This window comes from Meleagris gallopavo, chromosome 12 (genome assembly GCF_905368555.1).
Source record: "Meleagris gallopavo chromosome 12, MGAL_WU_HG_1.1, whole genome shotgun sequence".
Classification (NCBI taxonomy): Eukaryota; Metazoa; Chordata; class Aves; order Galliformes; family Phasianidae; genus Meleagris; species Meleagris gallopavo.
In genome coordinates this window covers 17,438,354-17,455,110 of record NC_139415.1, presented here as the reverse complement: position 1 = coordinate 17,455,110, position 16,757 = coordinate 17,438,354, and the positions used below count along the sequence as shown (strand labels likewise).

Below are 16,757 nucleotides of genomic sequence, written 5' to 3'. Positions count from 1 at the left end.
GAACAATGATGCATTATTTATAGCAGACCGAATGCTGTAAGGTTGACAATGGTGCAAAGCTTCTCTTTCTTGTGGTCAGTAATCCATAAATAAATACATCATCTATTGAGGGTCGCAGGACTGTCAGATGGATGGGAATCGCCTGTGTTATACAAGGAGGGCATGAGGGACGCTGTGAGAGTCAGCACCCACTCCTGGTGCAGAATGGCCATTTCTGAGTAATGGCGTTAGAAGTCTTCACCTGGAGGGAGGTGTGAGAGTTATTGGTGCCCAGCTGTGGGGCTGAGTGGAAGGTGGAGGGTAGCAGAGGTTCTTTGTGCAGGGGAGAAATGTGTAAAGCGGTCAGATTCTGTGCCTCTGTGTGAAATATTATACAGGGCTTTATAGCTAAAGCTATCTTAAGATAAAGGTATATGGCCCCAGTTTCTGAGCAGAGGATATCCAGCGACACAGAAATCTAATGCCTGTCCACCATGAACATCTGCAGAGCTTCAGCGTGTCAGGCTGGAATGAAAGCCTCAGCTCAGATCCAGGTCCCAGCATCTCCCAAGTGCAGGTATGTTTTCATTCAAGCCTTCCCCTTAGCTTGGAAGCCAGATCTGAGCGATGCTGGCTGAAAGGTGGCTGCTGCTCCTTACCTGTGTACAGCACAGTGCTACAAAACCACCTGGTGGCACACATACCATATCCGTGGGTGCCAAAATCGCCCTGATGGCATACAGATGCCCTGTATCCTTGGGTGCTAGCTGCTCCATTTTCAAGGCTCAGCCACCAGAGGGTGGCATGATGATGCTCAGCACGCAGCCTGCCTGCTTCTGCTGCTTGCTCGGAGTGTGGCATTTTATAGCAGCGCTGGAGATCTAATAAAACTTCAGAGCACACGGCACACGGACACATTTCCCACTACAAAGGAGCCTGGCGGGTGTTTCTATCAGCAGCCCTTATGCGCAGCAGTTCCTGATGTTACATATGTTCTTTATGCCTAAAACCAACCTTGTAAGGTTATTAGGTAGTGTGGCAACAGATAGAATTTAGACTGTTTAAGAATAACACCTTTTAGTGACGCTTGGCAACTGCTGTAGGGAGAGGTACACAGATGTTGTTTATGAGCAAATATTTTTTTCATAGATGTGTGTTTATAGGACAGTGATGTTCTGTGCAACTGCTTGTAACACACGGGGGTGTTTCTGCTGGAATTTTATTTAGTTTAACTGGCAGTGAACAAAGTGGTTAACTAATACTCAGGCACAGAAAAGACTCTCGGCTGGAGGCAAGGGAGACTAACTTTAACAAAACATTCATTTCATCTAAGATCTGCCCAATCTGGGCTGTCTCAGCATGTTTTCCTGAAGCAGGCTTTCAGTAACCCAACCCCAGCCACTGTCTCGAATAACGAAGCAGTTGTGGGGTTCTGTGCAAGGCAGGTTAGCATTCGATCATTCAAATCCTCACTTGGGTGACAAGTTCCAGAGAGCAGCTGGGAACAGGGCATGGAGGATGTCCAGGCAGTGATATGAGCTGAAGAGACAAAAAAACCACCAAGTTTTATGTATGCAGGTTGCTTTAACATGATGGTTCCCATGTGCAGGCAGGTGATGTTGCTATTCAGAACAAGCCTTGGTCTCGCTGTGAGCCATTTCACAGCCCAGCACTCATCTGAATCCAGCCTCCCCCGTCCTGGGTGCACACAGGGAGATTTCTGCACTTGTGGTTCTGGCTGCAGGACCAGCCCCTTGTCTGCAGTGTGCGTGTTTTAAATACAAGCTTCCAAATCTCATTACCTGCTGTCTTTTCCTCTTCTATTTGTTTTTCTCCTAACAATGCACCTGCCAATATCTGCCCCAGAGCCCCATTTTAAGTGGCATTTTCCATTGTTAATGTCATGCTCCCGCTCCCTATCTATCTTTGGCAAGTGCCGACTGCCTGCAGCAGAACCAGGGAAGGGGGAAAGCCCTCCCTGGGCACAGCAGTAACACAGCACCCATTGCTGGAAGAATGATGAGATAGCCAGTGTAATAAATATTTATAAGAGCGAGCGTAATGAAATGAATGTGTAGTAGACTGAGGATCCCTTAGGGTTTGGTCATCGCATGTTTTTTTCCCCTTTTCTTTATTCTCTGTTGTACAGAACTGTCCTGATGTCCCCGGGTTGTCGAGCAAATTGCTTATTGTGTTGCTCACTTACACAATGCATGTTATTATGTGCAACCAGCTGCTCCTGTTTGGCATTACTTGCACATACAGAGCAGGAGGCTACCGTCGCTTCTCTCATCTGGAAGTCAACGCTCCCTTGTGCAGGAGTTGCTGCCAGACCAAAAAGTCTGGCAAATAAGTGATCCTGGTAGGAAAGGTCTCTGAGAGATTCCTGCTCTGGGACGAGTGAGGCTGCAGCTTTGCAATGAGTTTGAGCTGATCTAGCTTTGTGTTGCCATTGAAAACTTCTTCATGCCTCTGCCTACTTGTTCCCATTGCTTTCCTTCTGCTGGCACCAGCTCATGGGTGACTGCACAGGCAGCTGGAGCAGAGGGCTGATTTTGCTGCTATTGCTGTTGCCAGTCAAGTTTTCAGCTCCATCCCTTCCCCTACACATCTTCAGGCTCATTCAAGCACTAATGCTGGCTCAAAGGACAAAGCAGCCACCTCTTCTGGTAATGAGAGCAACTCACATCCAGCATAGAGCCCCATGTTGGAGACCTGTCTGCAGCCAAAGGCAGGTGCCAACCAGGGCAGAGGCTGTGTAAAAACGGACTGCTCAGTCCTGCTTGGAAGAGCAGCAACCTGAGCATCTCCAGCACTGATCCCTGTGTGATGGCTGTGGGCAGAAGGGTTTATCTGTGGAACTGGAGGGCACTAAGCCCCTGGGGGGGGGATGGCTTCATGTCTACAAAGGCTTCAGCGTGCTCTGAGTTCAGGGTGTTGGGGTTTGGCAGCACAGGGTTTGAGATGGAGCTGCTTCTGATTGGGGCTCTGCAGGGCACGCAGTCTGGAAAGCAAGTGCATATTCCAAATGGAAATTGTCCCCTTTAGCGTGCAGGGTTAAAATAAGGGAATATAAAGCAAGCTCAGCCCAGAATAAGAACGCACACATGCTGATTTTTAAGTATCCTCCTGAATTTCCAAGTAACTTCTGTCTCTTTCATTTGCTTTAAGGTCTCTGACTGGACCACACCTCCACGCTCTGAACCCCAATGCACAAGAGGCAGCCAGAGAGCAGTTTTCGTTTCTTATATTGTGCTGGGCTCGCCTGGAGTTTAGGTAAAGGTTTCCTTGCTTAAAGGGAAGGAGAAATGTGCAGGATACGAGGAAAAAAGAGCAGGGGTGTGTCTGCAAGCAAACCAGAGCAGGCACAATGAGGAGACATTCCTCTAGCTTCATTAAAACCATCTGACAGCACCTTTAAAGCCACCTCTCACAGAAGGGAGCAGGTGGGAAAACCCCGGAGAGAAAGGAGGGCTGTTAATCGTCAGCTCTGCAGGCGAGAGCTGCGGGACGGAGCTGCGCTGTCAGCCTGCTTTCACACCCTGAGCTCTGCCTCGGGTCCGTTCCCGCGAGCCGCGCGTTCCGAGCCCGGAGCGGAGCTCGCTCAGCACGCGGCCGCCTCCTGCTTCGCGCCAACCGCGCGGCGGAGCAGCGCCGGCCGGCAGCCGTGTGTGCGATGTACGGCACGGCTCCGCTGCCGTGGCACCTCGCTCCTTCACGGCACCGCTAGTAACTAAATAGCCTTAACGAGAAGGAATCGTAATACCGAGAGCAAAAAGCCCAGCGAATGGTTCTGAACCCCGTTCCCCTCAGCCCCGCACCTGCCGCCCGCCCTCAGCAGCGGGCCGACCCCGGCTGCCAGCAACCTGTTGGGCGGGCGGAGGAGGAGGAGGAGGAGAAAGCGGCGGCGCGGGGCCCGGCTCGGCGGCAGCTCGCTGACAAAGGCGGAGCGGCGAGCGGCGCAGCCCGGCGCCCCCTCCTTCTGCTCCCTCTCCTCCTCCTCCCCCCGCCGGCGGCAGCGGGCCCGGCGGGCAGCGCGGGGCCGGGGCGCTCGCACAAGATGGCGGTGGGGCGGCGGGAGAGCGCGCTCCCCTCGTAAATGCGGCCGCGGCGGCCCCTGCTCCCGGCGCCCGGCGGGGCTTACATGGCGCTGGAGGATCTGCTTTGTGTCTGCTTCGCCGTGCTGACCGTGCAAGGTAGGTGAGGAGAAGGGAGGAGAGCGGAGCAGAGCGGGGTCGCGCTCACGGGAGGCGGCGGTCACGCGTGGGGCCGCGCTGCCACCTGCACACAGTTGCTCAGCCGTGGGGCGGGAGGCGGCGGTCTGTCGGCGTCCCCTCAGCGCCCGCTCCCCTCGCTCAGCCTCCTTTTCAGCCCCGCGACTCTCAACCCTTCCCGCGTCCCCCCTCCCGCTCGCTGAAGCTCGTCCCTTTGCGGAGCCCAATTTTGGGGTCACCTTTTGAAGTGAGACCCTCTCCGAGCTCCGGGGCCGTTAGCAGGCGATAGGGTTGGGTTGGGGGTTCGGCCGCGGCGGGCGAGCGCTGGCAGCAGCCCCTGCACCCGCGGCGGAGGTGCGACCCGCCCGAGCTGCTGCCTGCCCGGCTGACGGAGGGCTCCGGGTCTCGGCCCCGTTGCGGTGGTTGCGTGAAAGGCGCCGTGCGCGGGCACGGACTGCGCGTCGTCCGGCAGAGTTGGCAGCGCGGTCCGGGGGTGCGTGGCAGTGCCCGCTGCATCCACTGGGAACGCATCCGCAGCACTGAGGAGATGCAGAGCCTCTCCTAAAGCCTCCAGCCCTGTGCGTGTCCCCTCTGAGAGGAGGTGGCAGCGGGAGCTCAGCCCTGTGGCGCTGGATGTTTTTCTTTTTTCTTTCAATGCTTTCAGACTCGACAGAATGTCTTAATTTGTGGTTTCAAAGACAGCCTTTTGGGGAGAAAGACAGTGTGGTAAAAGGTGTTTGTATTTATAATTACTATTTTTGGAGCATTGCATAGAGTCCTGTGCGGGTTAGCGCAGCGCCTGGTGAGGGTGCAGCATTCTGGTGGCAGCAAATAATGGTCCACGGAATCATCCCATCGTCACCAGTGTGTGTGTGTGTGTCCCTCAGCTCTGAGCCTCCCTGCGGGTTAAGGTGAGGAGGGGCAGTTGGGAGCCATCCCCTGTTCAAGCAAAGCGCATCCTGGGGCTGCTGGTGGAGCACAGTAATTCAAAGCAGAGGAGGTTAGAAGGGGAACATTGTTTCCAAACCCACTTCAACAAGCAAACTTCAAAAGCTTTGTGGCAATTTGCAGCCCTGCCTTCTCTGCTTTTCTACCAGCGATTAGGCAGCCAGCAAATGCTGTTGGTGTGTGTTGTCCAACAATGGGCCGTGTGCCCGTCCACGCAGCCTGCGGACGTGCGGATCACGGGTGTGCTTCCCGACAGGTGGCTTTGATTCCACAAAGAAAAACACACACGCGTTTCAGTCTGAAACTAATTTGGCAGAGGGTTGAAACGCTTTTGGGAGAGCACACATCTGATCCCAAAGCCTACGTGGTTTGATCTGAAGTTCCAGGCTTGCGGGGTATGGAGTGCTCTGGAGAGAAGCAGGCTAGAAAGCCATCCCTGTTGGGTGGACGTGGAGGCAGCTGTGCCAGCTTGTACGAGCTGGGGGTGTGAGCCAGGCTCTGGAAGCCCTCTGTCTGTTTTGCTCAGAGGCGGCTTTCCCTGTGGGATTGGGTTTAAGGGGAAGAAAACCCTCTTTGGTGTACTCTGGCAAGGAGCTTTCTGCAGGGGATGTGGCAGTGGGAAGTAGGCTGAGCCTTCTATCAGAAGGATCCGCTGAAATACATCTGGAGCTGTGTCACCTGCGATTGTGCTTGAGCCCATCTGCTGCTGCTGCAGAGCAGATTTTCTGTTTTGACATCACCGAACTTTGAGCTCTGGTTTGTTCTGTCCTTCCCGTCGCGTTCCTCTTGGCACCACAGCCCTTCAGGGCCGGCAGCTGCCTGCATTGCTACTGTTCAGGATTGCGTTCACAGGATGTCCCCTGCATGTGGGTTCCGCAGAGTGGGATATGAGGAGGCAGAATGAGCCATGTGGGGAAAGGGAGTCGCACAGTCCCCAGTTTTTCCATTTATTTGACACCTCCCTGCCCCGCGGAGCGCTGGCTGCACTGAGGACAGTACATTAGTGAAGTTGTGTCTGTGGTGTGTACCTGGGGCACGTTCCTCCTGCTGGAAGCTGCTGCTGCCTGCTGTGGCTGTTGGGATGGTCATGTTTCCAACCGTGATGGCTGAGGCTGCTGCAGAGTGCACAGTGTTTCCGCTGGTGTTTCTCTGTTGGCATGTGAGGCTGAAAGAGAAACAGCTCAGGTTTGATTGTGCTCTTGTTCTCCCTGCTGCTCCATATGGAGAGGCAGTTCTTTCTATTCTCTTTTTAATGCCCTCTCCTTTTGCTACCTTGAAGTCTAAAGTGAGGTAGAACCAGCTCGTTTTCTGATGTTTCTCCCACTTTCTGCAGCAGGCTTTCCATTGACAGCTGCACAAAGTTTGATCCCCCGCAGGGGGCCCGGTGCGGGGTGAGAGCATCGTGGATGGTGCACGAGCAGCTTCAAAGTGGCGTAAGCAATAATTCAACAAGGAAGAGTTTGGCAATCTGCATTTCCCTGAGGAAGAAGGGAGGAGGTTGTCCCTGTGTATGCTGGTAGCCCAGTGCACTGGGGTCACCTGCAGTTAAGAATTGTGCTGGAAACTGTGGTGTCATATGGGATGTTGTATTAAAGTGCCTAATGTCATCTTAGGCCAGCTGCTTCATCTGCTCTGGTATCCTCAGGGTTAACACAACTAACGGTGCTGCACACTTCTCTCTTGTGTGTCCAAAGTGCTGAGAGGATAAAATCCATCAATGAGTGCTCAGTACTTGTCTAATCGTCAGCATGTAAGTGCCCTGAAGGCAGGGTGCTGCGTTGTCCTGGTTGGCTCGTGCTTCGAGCTGACTTCTGGTGCTGTATCACTCACTGGGAGGCTGGAACTCTTCTCCCTCACAGCTGCTTTCCCAAAGGCTGGCTGAACTCCTGGGAAAGAATCCCGGGAGTTCAGGCATTTGCAGAGTAAGAGATGCTGCTTGCACTCTTTACACGCTTCTCTCCTGTTTAAATGACTGCCCAACCATTAAGCCTTGTCATGGTTACATAATTAAGATGGGAATTAATATTTAATCTGATTGTAATTTGTTGTTGGAATCCATCCCAAGCCCATCCCTGGCTGTATCTCTGCGTGAGGTGAGTGGGTACCTGCAGGAGGACCAAGGCTGATGTTTCACAGAGGGGATTTTGTTGGGACACAGAGAACTGGGTGTAGGAAGAAACCCTAACCTTATAGACCCAGAGCAATCATAGTCATTTTGTTATCTGTAGGAAGCAAATGTTTGCTTTATATTCAGCTGTAATACTGGAAGGGATATGGTAAATCCTTCTTATCAGTATTTGCCAAGTACAAGTTGGGCCAAAATCAACTCTGGTGCAATTTTGTTGCTTTCTGGAGCAGAACTGGACTTGTTGTCTGCAGGATTTGTCTGCTGGTTTTGTATGAAAGAGACTGACATGGCCATGCCTTGTGTCTGTCTGTCTGCCTTCCCTCTTCCAAACAGCAGTAGGACCTGCAGGTCAGGCACAGCCCACGGTGTTGGCCTGGGCTCTGCTGGTGGCACCGGCGCCTTTGGTGTGTGTCTGTGAGGCAGATCTGCCCTTAATCCTCAGGATCCTGCTGCTGCGATAGGGATCTGCTTTCTGTGAGGAGTCCAGCAGAGAGTAACACAATGCAGTTTATTATGTCAGCGGATAATAAACATACTCTGTGGCTGCTATGATAAGCAATTGCCGTACTCCACTGGAACATTAATATCAAATCTTCTGAAATTATTTAAAAGTCTGTGTCTGCATTGTAAATGGAATTGCTGGGTACTGCCCTGTTAAATTTAACGGAGCCTTGGAACAGCATGGTCTATTCTGTGTTTCTCTGGTTTGGGTTTTTTCATTTTTTTCCAAGATGTCCCATTGGGAGGGTTTCTTGAGGACAGGCTGTTAGTATTAAAGGTGTATAATGAAATCTGAGCATCCTGAGAGGCTGTTCTTCGTCCAAATTGATGGGAAAACTAAAGTCTACCGGTATTGCACCTGCGTTGGGTCTGCATTGCTCCCTTGCTCTGCCTTCCTTCCTCGCTCTTGTCTATTACTTAGACCTTGGAACCACTTTCCCTTTGGGTTTGGGGTGCTTCCCACCTTGTTCAGTGTAAGGCTTTGGGAAATGGAGCAGGAAGGACTGGTCCTGAGAAGGGAAGCAGGCTGGCACAACTCGGAGCTGACGCAAGGCAGGCCCTGCTCAGTTCTGCTGGCTGTGCTTGAGAGTTCCTGAATGGCTGTCAATAGATGATGGAGTTTAGTGAGAAACATGTGCCTTGTAATGCTGTTACCTTTCCGGAGATGTCCCGTGACACGGCATTCTCTTGCCTTTCTGGAAATACCGGTGCTGCTTTACCAGGATGTCTCACATAGCCCTCCTGTTTATCATGCTGACCCAGGGCACCTGCGCTGTGTCCATGCCCTGCCTGTCACGTTGGCATGCCTGGCTCTGGGCAAAGCACTGAGTGAGCTCCTCAGGAGACGTGCAGCTCACTGCGGGGCGAGGGTGGGAGGGCAGGGATCAGCAGATGTTCAGGGCGATGTGCAGAGGGTTGGGATGTGACGGAACCTGTCACTGTGTGGAGATAAGGCTGGTGTGCGAGATGCCGGCACTCGCCTGGGGCTGTGATGGTGGTGGGGTGGGGGATCTGGGCACACAGGCTTGCTGCTCCATCATTTCCTGCTGGGTTGGAACCCTCTGCTGCAGAACCCTTGGGCTGATCCTGCCCCTGGAGCGGGAGGAGGCACGGCACAGCTCTGTGTGTGCTGAGTGCTATGCTGCATGGGGAAAAAAGAAATGCAGCATCTGATCCAACAGCAGTGCCTTTGCTGGCTTGGCAAGAATTGTTTAGGTCCTTCTTCCCAAGAATGATTTTGTAAACATAGCACTACCTATTAGCCGTGTAAATTACTGCCATTAATGGCAATTGTTGTGATGGAAAGAGAAGTGTCTGGAAGCTGCGGTGCAACTGACCCTTCCTCCCGCCCCTTTCCACCCCCAGGCTCTCTAGCCAGCTGTTTGTGTCAGTGCTGGTTGCAGCTTTTGACAGAGAAATCAAAATATTAATCAAAACCCTTGAGCTCAGTTTTTCCTGAGTCACAGTGAATACAACTTTTCTTTCTTTTCCATTGTACTCTTTCTCCGCACTGAAAACAAAGAACTTTTCATGGAGGAGATGAGTTCCCCAAGTCAACTGTCATCTGTCTGAAGAACACCTTCAGAAGCAGATTCCCTGTCTGCAAGCTTTCCTCGAGAGTGTGCTGCTGGAAATCTGGTGGGCAGCAGTACCTCAAGTGCTCTTGTGGGCTTTTCTTTACGTGCAAAGTGGGGAGAGGAGGAAGTTTCTCCCAGCTGCTGCCAGAGAATCATTTGCCATTTCCTTACTGCCCATGGCAGCTGCCAGGATTCACTGTTAAGCAGCAGAGGGAGTTAAGTGCGGGGTGAAAGGCTTCAGCAACTTGAGCACAAGGGCAGGAGGCTCAGCCATCAGTCTGTGCTTCTTTTTTAATACGGTGGGACATGTCTGTAGCTTTAAGGCTAGTGAAGTCCGGCTGCCTTGCTCTTCTGCAGGCGGTGGGAGTCAGGGTGTGTTGCTGGTGCTCAAGCAAGGCCATCTCCTTAAGAGCATCACTCTTCTGACTCTGTGTTTTGTTTTGTTAGAAGTGGGTGCTCGCCTGCCACAGCCCTCGGTAAGCTACTTGGTGTCCTCGTTCAGCAGCATGCACTTGCATGCAGGCTGCATGCAGTGAGCTGTGCTTTATCGGTGGTTATGAAGGCAGTGCTGGTGTGCCAGCCTGCCTGTGTGTGCTCTGATTGAGTTCCCTGTTAACCCGTGCATCACTAAGCTGAATGCGTGCGGGTACTTGGGTCTCACCCGCTTGCCATCCTGCAGCTGATGGCAGTGCAAGGAACAGCCTGGCTTTTCCCAGCAGCTTGGTGTTTGCTGAGCAGAGCGGATTTTTGCGCCTCTTCACTTCAGAGCCTGGCTTTGTGATTCCGCCCCATAAGTCCTGAGGACACCTGCTGCCTCAGCTCGGCCACACAGCTGGGTTGGAGCTATGCAGAGGGAAAGGTGCAGAGACCTCAGCTCTGAGAGCTGCTTTGGTGAGCAGGCAGTCTGTCGCTGAGGCACACTTTGTGGTTTTGCAGGAGAATCTTGCTTGCAGGAAACTTGGAGACAGGGCTCATCGTGCAGCTTCCATAAAGCTTCTGAACAGAAATGCTGCTGTCGCTGCTGGGATCACAGCCCGTAGTTTGTCATTCCAGTTACACCAGCATAGAGAAACACTCAGTCCTGTGGCGGCTTTCACCAAATAACATTTCTGCCATGTCCTCTGCCAGCACTTTGGTGCAGGTGGAGCACAGGAGTTTTGCCCTCTCCCTTGGCCATGTCACCTGCGCATTGCAGCAGCTGCTTTCTGGTGTCAGTCTGCTGCAGCTTGGCTGTCTGCTTGAAGCAGCCGTGGTGCATCACAAGCAGGAAAACACTGGTGAGATCTTGCTGCTTTTGGGTAGCAGGCTTTGGTTCCCTGCTGCGTGCCAAACTTCAGTGTGGCTCCTGCATGGGGCCGGGAACCGGACCCAACGGTGTGTGCATGGTATGTGCAGGCCTGTAAATTAAAATTCCTCTGGACTAATTATTTGTTTGCATATTTTAAAGTTTATGGTTAAAAAGAAAAACCAAAAAAATGTTGCCCTTGTAGGGAATATTTTTTCTCACCAGAAACTTGTTAGACTGGAAATTTCACAGTATTAATTTTTATGGCGTTCTCTGAGCTGAACTAATTAGGTATTTTGGAAGGGGAATGACAAGGGTGTGGATGTGCAGTTTTTATGTAGATTTCATTAGAAATGTGACTGGGATTATCCTGCTAGCTATCCCAGCGATGTGCATAAGGTCTGTGCTGGAAAACACAAGTGATTATAGGCTGATGCCTCACAAATAATCCTTGGCTAATATGGGATGGGCGCAATTAATGTTAATCCCTGATCAGCAGTAGTAAAAGTTGGATAAAGTCAAAGAGATTTTGCACGGCTGTTAGTGGCCTGAACATGAGAGGCTCTTTGGAGGGGCACCATCCTCATCCTTATCTTCCTTAAGAAGGGAAAGGCACCATTCAAAGTGCCCCAAAGTTGCCTGCTTCTGAAGAAGAGGATTTCTCCTCTGTTGATGCTATGTGCTGAGGCACACGAGGCCTCATTAGGAGAGAGAGAGCAGTGATTAGTCTAGATTAATGGAAATAAATCTGTTTTTACTAGCAAATGAGGTTGTATTCCTTGGTCCACAGCAACCTTCATCCATAGAGCTTGTCCAGCAGTTTGGGGTGCAGGGGCAGAACCTCTCTGCTCTGCTGGGGCTCTGCCTAAAGGTATGTCTTAGTTTTGGTAAGTGGAATAAGCACAGGTGCAGGGACAGAGGGAGAAGTGTCACCTTGGATGGATGCTGTGGGTGCAGGGGGACCCCAGAGTGGAATGGCAGTCCCCAGGCATTGTACTGTGCTCTACCTGGAGCTGAAAGCATGTCTTATGTGTTTGCAGACGGAGCCAATTCCTTCAGTGCTTTGTCCTCAAACTGTCAGGCTTCAACTGACTGCAGCTTTGGAAAATGTGGAGATTTACAGGCTCTGAAAAGAAGCTCGTGCTGACAGCGGGTAAATGTGTTGTTGATGTTGGAGAGGTAAATAGCAAAGTAAGTGTGAGGGGTTTTGGGACAGGCTGTGAAATTTGGTTTCCTTCTCTTGTTTAGATAGAAGTTTAAATTTGGAACAGGAGGGGATGTTCCCGTCCCCCCAGTCTGACCCTTGGTTCTAGCAGTCCTCAAGAGGTTCTCCTCACTGCCTCTGCAGGTGCACCCCAGCAGCTGAGGACATGAGCAGCCTGTCTGTCCCTCCTAGTATGGTCCCTGAGCTCTACGGCTCATGTTCTCAATCATAACTGACTCTCCAAGTCACAGTTGAAGATTATCTTTTAGAGCTGATCTATGTGAGAAGCTGCGCCAAGGGGATGCCAAGTCCTGCAGTGATCAAGTCTTTGGGTAGGTTATGGTGTTGTCCCTTTGTGGAAATTCCAACAACTTAACAGTTCAGCACCTCACGTTTTATAATTTATGTCTCCTTCTCAAGCCTTCCCTCTTATCTGGTATTGTCCACATAGGGTTGGTTGTCCCGCTGTACTGATAACATGCCTTTGTTGGTTAAGAGATAACTAGAAGGAGAGGAGTGCAGCTAGATAAGGCCAGGCTTGGTCTGCGTGTGGGAATGGAGCCCATGTCATAGAGTGCAGCTGCAGCCAGGCCAGGAAGCACAGACCGACTTGAGTTCCCAGAGGCCATTCATGGATGGTGATGGACTTGCAAGATTGAGCCCTGTGCTTACTCTGCGTGCTCTGCAGAAGGAAGGAGAGCCCTGCCACGTTCCTCTGTGTTCCCATGCAGTGTGGGCTGGTGCACATGCCAAGGCCCCTGTGTCTTCCTGCAGAGGTGAAGCCTCTTGGGGTGATACAGTGAGCTATTAAAGCATACCTTCATTAGTTTTCTTTGTTGCTGTTCTGAATTGTCTTCTCTTCCCCTGTGTGCTGGCTCATTATTTCTCATTAATTCCTGATTTGAGCAATTACCTGGGAAATGCAGGAGAGCTGGCAGGAGTTTCAGGAGCCTGACTTCTCTTTTTGGGGTAGGTGACTTTCTAACTGCAGCACATGAGAGCTGCAGCTCCTTGAGGCAGCAACTCCTGGGGCTCTGGGACAAGTGTGGGGGGAGCAGAGAACGGGGCTGAATGTGCACACTTCTCAGTATCTGCTAGAGCTGAGACTGGAGCTGTTTGTGATAGGAGTGTTGTATGTGCTCTGTGTTGTAGCCCTGCACACCTGTCCAGAACAGAGACTCCAGGCTGAACCTCCAACAAAAACATACAATTAATAATTCTAAATACATCCTGGGATCTTTGCTATGAAAGCTTTAAGCTCAGTTTGAGGAATGAATGTGGCTTGGGATGTGTGTCAGAGTAGCATCACCCCAGCAAAAGGGTTCTTTGCCCTTTCTCTTGGCAGGTGGTTTTTCAGGTAAGAGTAGAAGTGTGATGTGCCACCTTTCTGCACGGAACACAGCAAGATAAAAGGGCTGTCACTGATTAAAACATCAGTTTGTCTTGTAGCTTATGTTTTACTGGCAAATGTGTCATGCCATTGGTTTCTTTGTATGAATGCTCTTCATTCTAAGGTTTGTATTTGCACATGGACTTCTCAGCTACTGTGAGTGGCCTCGAAGCCAGACCAGGCTGTTGGTCTCATGGCTCTGCAGTCAGAGTTCAGGCTGTTGGTGGAGCAAGTAAAGCCCATTCTTTATATCCCTGCTTTATTTTCAGGTGAACTGCAGAATCTCATTACCAACAGCAATGGCAGGGCTTTGAAGATTTCAGCCTAATTACCTTAGTTGTGCTGTGAGTAGCAGTAAAATCCTTGTACTGTCAGGGAGAGTTAGCTGCTGTGCTGGGGTGGGAGAGAAGGGCTGGTGCATGAGTAGTGTTCTCTGGTTGTGTGGGGTTCCCTGCAGGAGCACATGGGCTGAGCCCCATCTGTGGCCATAAAGCTGATAGCTGCCCGGATAGGAAGCTCTCAGTGCATAACTCTGGCAGCCCAGGCATGGAGGGTTTTGGCATTTTCCCTTCTTTCTTTTTAGGAGTATGCGGAACAAGCCTGTAACCTGTGGTGGAGGCTTAGATGGGGCAAGTTTCAGTGATGTGTGTGTGAAGGCTGTGAGAGCCATGTGTTTGCACAGCATCTCTGGGGTTCTGATGGAGACATATCTCCATTTATGGTCAAATCTGAGGAATTTTCTGATATTTGAATGAAATGGGGTCAAAGTTCTATTAACACGACAGCTATTCCTGTCCTAAAGCCTTAGCAGCGTTGTCACATCTCTTGTGTAGGCAAGGAGCTCTGAGATATGTGCAGTCTAAATAACACTAAACCGTGTAGCAAGAAGGGAGAGGAGGGCAGGAACGTAATCCTTGATCAGCAGCTGAAGGCAGAGGGATGAGAAAGATCTTTGATGATTAAGATCTTTGATCTTTCAGATAAAGAAAAACACAGAAACATCAGATGTGCTCAACTGTAACACAGTTTCTTGGATCTTCTTTGGGTCAGTGTCTCTGTGCTGCCCTTAATTATGTTGTATGGGTTCAGAGCCCTCTTCCAAGCTGGTGTGCATCGTGGCTGGCTGGGAGGCAATAGGTTGGTCCCATGGCAACCAAGCTGGCACAAGAGCTCAGCGAACGGCGGGTTGCCCCTGTGCCCCCTGCGTGGCCTTGGCTCTGACTGAGCCCTGCTGCTGTTGCTTTGTAGCTGAAGTCTTCCAGCCTCAGCAAGGCCATTGCTTCCTCCTGGTAATGCTCCCCATGGTTTGTGTATCCACACACTGAGGGCCAAGTGAAGCGAGTGCGTGAAGTCAAATAACTCTTGCAGGGTTTGAGCATCGCTTTCCTTTTCTGAGGCTCCAGGCAGCAGCTGGGAGAAAGTTGGTTTGGAAAACAAAGCTGTTAGGAACTGTTTGTTTAGACACAAGGCAAAATGAAAGTGGAAAACATAATCTGTCAGTTCCTTTCAGCCTCCCACCTTCTTTTGTTTAAAATATCTTCATGCAACTTAGTTTCAATAAACAAGAGATGTTTCCTATAAGCTGGTGTTTACTAGTTTGGGAATGGGATTTATTAAAGAACAGAAATCTCTGTGTATGCCAATGTTTTCAGACTGTATCAAGAGTGTATAATTTTATAGACTTTTCAAGAGATTTCCTTAAGTAAACAGTGAGGAACTGTTAAATTATAGCCACGTAAAACAACACTGTAACAGTCTCATTGCTGGTACTAATGGCTTTATTATCCTGCGGGTAGGAGTGGTTTGGGCTGCTGGCAGATAACAACCCTTTCCTGAGATGGTTTTGCAACTCATTCGGAGGAGCTGCCAGTTTTAGATCCTTGAGCAACTTCTTTCCCTCCTAATGAGGGAGATAAGGACTGCGTGGGTGCTCTCACTCCAGCTCTTCCAGAGTTGTGCAGGGGTGAGCAGCTTCCAGAAGAGCACGGTACAGTTTATCTGCAGGCTGAGAGCCACTGAAGTCTTTGGAGATTCAGGCTTGCAGGCCATCCACACTACAACTGCTGCAAACCATGCACGACCAACATTACCCCATGCTTATTGTGTGCTGTCTGAATCATGAGCTTTTCATCCAGATCAGGTTTTTGATCTACAATTCTTTGGAACAGGAAAATGTTCAGCTGCTTCCAGCCCAGCCTGCAGCCTGTCAGAGCTGCTCTGTCGTACTAAATCAGAAAGGTCATTGCCATTTCCCTAAGGGGCAGGGGGAAGGGAGGGCTTCAGGTGCAGCACGAGGCTGGTGCGGAGCTCAGTGGCACTCTGTGTGGGGCAGTTCATCGCTGCAGTACCAGGTGGCCCATGAGGAGGATGTGTGGTCTCAGCCTGAGCTCCTCTGCTCTTGCAGCCAGCGTGGAGCCTGGGTGCCACCTCGGACAGGCGCCTGCATGGTGCCTTGACCCTCTTCCAGCTCCAAGTCACTGCAGTGACCTCTGTTGAGATGTGTGTGTTGAAAGGGATGGTCGCTTGCATTTCTTGGATTCTCTTTCTTGAGTCTCAGTTTTAAATGGCATTCCGGGCTCGTTTCTGGCTGCCATACGCATGTGCATACTGGCAAACTTTGCACCAACTCATTTGGGCTCATGGAAGAAATTGTCTGCAAGAAGAGCTGTGGCTTGTAATGAAATAGCTTTGCGGTGACATAGCTTCAGTGTTGCAGTATGTCAGCGCTGGCTTTCAGGTTGTTCCAGGGCTAAAAATACAGCTCATTAAGGCTTCTGCCATGGGATGTAACCATATTTTATTTTGTTCCTTATGTTCTTATTGCTAACTGATTTTAATTGAGGCTGCATTTGGAGACCTACCTTACAAGATCACCACAACTGAAGTGTAAATCAGCGTTTCCCAATAAGTGGAGAAGAGTGGAGTGCTTGTGCTGAAGGTGTTAAGAGGCAGAACTGCCTGCCAGAGGGCTGGGAGGCACTGCTGGCACTGCCTGAGTACAGCCGCTGGACCAGGCTTTGCAATTCGGACTTTTCTTTGCCCCCAGGTGCCAAAAGCTCCAGAATTGCATTGCAGAGATTAGCACTGGGAGTTTTACCACCTACTTCATTTGAAACTGGATGTGCCTGAGACGCACTGAACAAATGGACAGTGGCCTCCCTTCTCCCTGGGGACAGCTTTTACATGGATGGGAAGCTACAGATGGGGCCCAAGGCAGAAATGCAAATAGGCAGAGCTGTGATATGAAGCATTTGGCAGCATCGCGGGCTTAAAAGCTCCCTCCCCACGGCTGCTTGATCCTGCTCTCTGGGTTGTGCTGACACAGCTGGTTGTGGGCTGCACTGTGAACTGTGTGAGCGGAGCTTTGGCCTCAAAATGAAGGGATTAGTGCCTGTGCTGCTGGCACTGTGAAGCTGGCCCGGCCCAGTCCATCCCAGCACTGCCTGTAAGAGGTGCTCAGAGGTGTGCTTGCTTCCCAATGCCCACCATGCTTACAGCTTTGCAGAAGAGCACTGTTGTAACCTTCTTTTC

General features: G+C 51.0%; 1 protein-coding gene across 3 annotated transcripts in view; it reads left to right on the top strand.

Annotated features, from left to right (window-relative positions):
* The first annotated feature begins 3,824 nt into the window (after positions 1-3,824).
* The window catches only part of IGDCC4 (immunoglobulin superfamily DCC subclass member 4), a 79,594-nt gene continuing 66,661 nt past the window's right edge, over positions 3,825-16,757 (top strand). The window contains exon 1 of one of the 3 annotated variants that reach the window (XM_010717582.4): positions 3,825-4,175. In XM_010717582.4, the coding sequence (XP_010715884.1) occupies positions 4,079-4,175 (97 nt within the window). In that variant the 5' untranslated portion in view covers positions 3,825-4,078. The remainder of the gene's footprint in view (positions 4,176-16,757) is intronic. The other 2 variants (XM_010717579.4, XM_010717580.4) reach the window with 2 other exon arrangements.